We start from the raw sequence: 2790 nt of genomic DNA on the forward strand, positions 1-2790 counted from the left end.
GAAGAAAAAAAATGAACCAAGGGCTACAGACCTTGATGTGACCTGACAACAGAGGTGACAAGAAAAATCCTTGAGAGGACTGGAAAAATGTGAGGTGTGCTCTGACAGGGAGTTAGAGTTTAATAATTCAAATCTGGTCAGTTATATATGCTAATAGATGAGAATCTGTGGGGAAAACAGCAGAAGATGAGCGGCCATGAACAGCAGTTGAAGCCAGTCAGAAATTTAGTCAGACATTTTTGTCATATGATGTGAAATAGAAACAAAGCTAATGGTGCACAGATACTAGAGTTACTTTATTTTAATGCAGCTTAGCACTATTTCACTTAGCACTATTATTGTTTTGATCTTTCTACACAAGTATTTCTACTTTGATCTTTCTACACAAGTATTAAAAATAGCTCCCACCACACCTTCATGAAATATTCCTTATAAAATACTCAAATGTCAGTTCTTTACATGGTAACCAAAGTTAACCTAGATGGTCCTGCTACCGCTGCTATGAACCAAACTTCTTATAATTTCGTCATTATGTTTTCTGCTGTTTTCAACAATCAATTGTAAAAATCTAATGGAGAGGCCATATCAACTATATCAACTATATTCACCATGAGTCTGGATTTCCTGCATTTAATATAGCCTACCCTAATTACATTGATGTTGTTTCTGATGAAAAAGATACAGGAGTTGTCTTAGTGGCTTTCTCCTCTAGGTTTGGTACTTTTAAAAGGATTTTGTGCAAATTCTACCTCCACAGACTATAGAAATTGACTATGAGGTGGTTGTCGCCCAGGATAAAAAGGAAAGGTATTTGTTAAAATGCCAGAGAAATCATACCTTTTATTATTATTTTAATTCCTAATCTATAACAGAAATTCCTTAAGAAAAGTAACAATGTGTACGTCATCTCTGTACACCAAATAGCTAGCTATTTGCCTGAAATTCTATTGGTCCTTGATAAAAGTTCATTTAATTGTGTTATAGAAGTGAATGCAAATAAATATAATAAATCTGATTAGCTTGATAGAAATCAAACAAAAAAGCAGGTACTTCAGATTTCAAAAAAGTCATGCAGTTATTTCATGATGGGCTTGGTGATTAGAAAAGATTAAATATATTTTTCTATAATCCTGTAGAATTTAATAACATTGGACAAGAAGAGCTGGAGCCTGTCAGTGAATGAGACATCTAGTCTATGATATGTGCAGCTGTAAAAGTGCCACAGAAGCATGGTCCCTCCTAATGACACACAGTTCCATCCCTACTGTTTTCTCCTGCTGGGAATTCCAGGGCTAGAAGATGTGCATATGTGGATTGGTTTTCCATTTTGTGTTGTATATTTGACTGCCATATTGGGAAATATTGTAATTCTTTATGTGATTCAGACTGAACGTAGTCTCCATCATCCCATGTTCTACTTCCTGGCCATTCTGTCATCTATTGACCTTGGCCTGTCCACATCCACCATCCCCAAGATGCTTGGCATCTTTTGGTTCAATCTGAGAGAAATCACTTTTGAGGGCTGCCTCATCCAGATGTTCTTCATCCACCTATGCACTGGCATGGAGTCGGCTGTGCTCGTGGCCATGGCCTGTGATCGTTATGTGGCCATCTGTAACCCTCTTCGCTACACGTTGGTGCTGACAAAGAAGGTGGTATCAGTTATAGCATTGATCATCCTCCTGAGACCCTTAGGCATTACAATCCCCTTTGTTCTGCTCATCCTAAGATTACCTTTCTGTGGACACCAAATCATCCCCCACACATACTGTGAGCACATGGGCATTGCTCGCCTGTCCTGTGCCAGCATAAAGGTCAACATCATCTACGGCTTATGTGCCATTTCTATCCTGGTGTTTGACATCATAGCCATTATCATCTCCTATATACAGATTCTCCATGTTGTTTTCAACCTACCTTCTAGGGATGCCCAACTGAAGGCACTCAGCACTTGTGGCTCCCATGTCTGTGTCATGTTGGCCTTCTATACTCCAGCATTTTTCTCCTTCATCACCCACCGGTTTGGCCAAAATGTTCCTCAGTACATCCACATTCTTCTTGCCAACTTTTATGTTGTCATCCCACCTGCTCTCAACCCTGTTATTTATGGGGTCAGAACTAAGCAGATAAGAGAAAGGATAATTAGAACTTTCAGAAATAAATTATGAAATTTGGTCTTCAGATATTAAGAGGCTTGCGTTGAAGAAAATGGAACTTGTTCTCTATTCTCAAAACTGCAACATCGATGTCTGGGGAAGATGGTATTCTACGTGTATATTTATAAAGACTTTCCTTCATGTTAGAAAAAATAAGACAAGAGAAACAATAATAAACATTTAATATAAGCATATTTCCAAATGCAAATCAAAAATATCAGCAATTATATGACAAGTGAAACAACATATGCAGGAAAAAGCACAAGAAGTTGATAAAAATTGACTAGCAGCATAATAATAACAAAAAGTAGACACATATTATGAGCCAGGCACAGTTTTCATAACTTTCTAAGTATTGCTATTTAAATTCTTATAACTACAATAAGAAGTAGTTACTACTTATTATTCCCTTTCTATAAATGAGGAAACTGTGGCAATAAAAATATTACATATTAAATTATATTGGGGTAAGTAGCATTTTCAAAATTAGAATGGAAACTGTCTTGTTTCTCAAAATATACAACATGAATATATTCAAAAACCACAGAACAAAAATAAGTACATCAATTTTACATTTAAATAGGTACAAAACACCATTAGTAAGAAAAATTGATTGCTTATAGAGCATATGGAT

General features: G+C 36.3%; 1 protein-coding gene across 1 annotated transcript; it reads left to right on the forward strand.

Annotated features, from left to right (window-relative positions):
• Window positions 1-1229: 1229 nt before the first annotated feature.
• Window positions 1230-2329, forward strand: LOC131408003 (olfactory receptor 52E1-like). The gene is made up of 2 exons (XM_058544579.1): window positions 1230-2148; window positions 2295-2329. Exons 1-2 carry the CDS (start codon window positions 1230-1232, stop codon window positions 2327-2329), a joined length of 954 nt encoding a protein of 317 aa, XP_058400562.1.
• The last annotated feature ends 461 nt before the right edge of the window (window positions 2330-2790 follow it).

Source organism: Diceros bicornis, chromosome 7 (assembly GCF_020826845.1).
Source record: "Diceros bicornis minor isolate mBicDic1 chromosome 7, mDicBic1.mat.cur, whole genome shotgun sequence".
NCBI classification, from domain to species: Eukaryota; Metazoa; Chordata; class Mammalia; order Perissodactyla; family Rhinocerotidae; genus Diceros; species Diceros bicornis.

Coding starts and splice junctions, on each gene's coding strand:
- LOC131408003 (XM_058544579.1), top strand. CDS start 1,230: ATGGTCCCTCCTAATGACACACAGTTCCATCCCTACTGTTTTCTCCTG. Junction 2,149..2,294: donor AAGAGAAAGGATAATTAGAA/CTTTCAGAAATA, acceptor AAAGACTTTCCT/TCATGTTAGAAAAAATAAGA.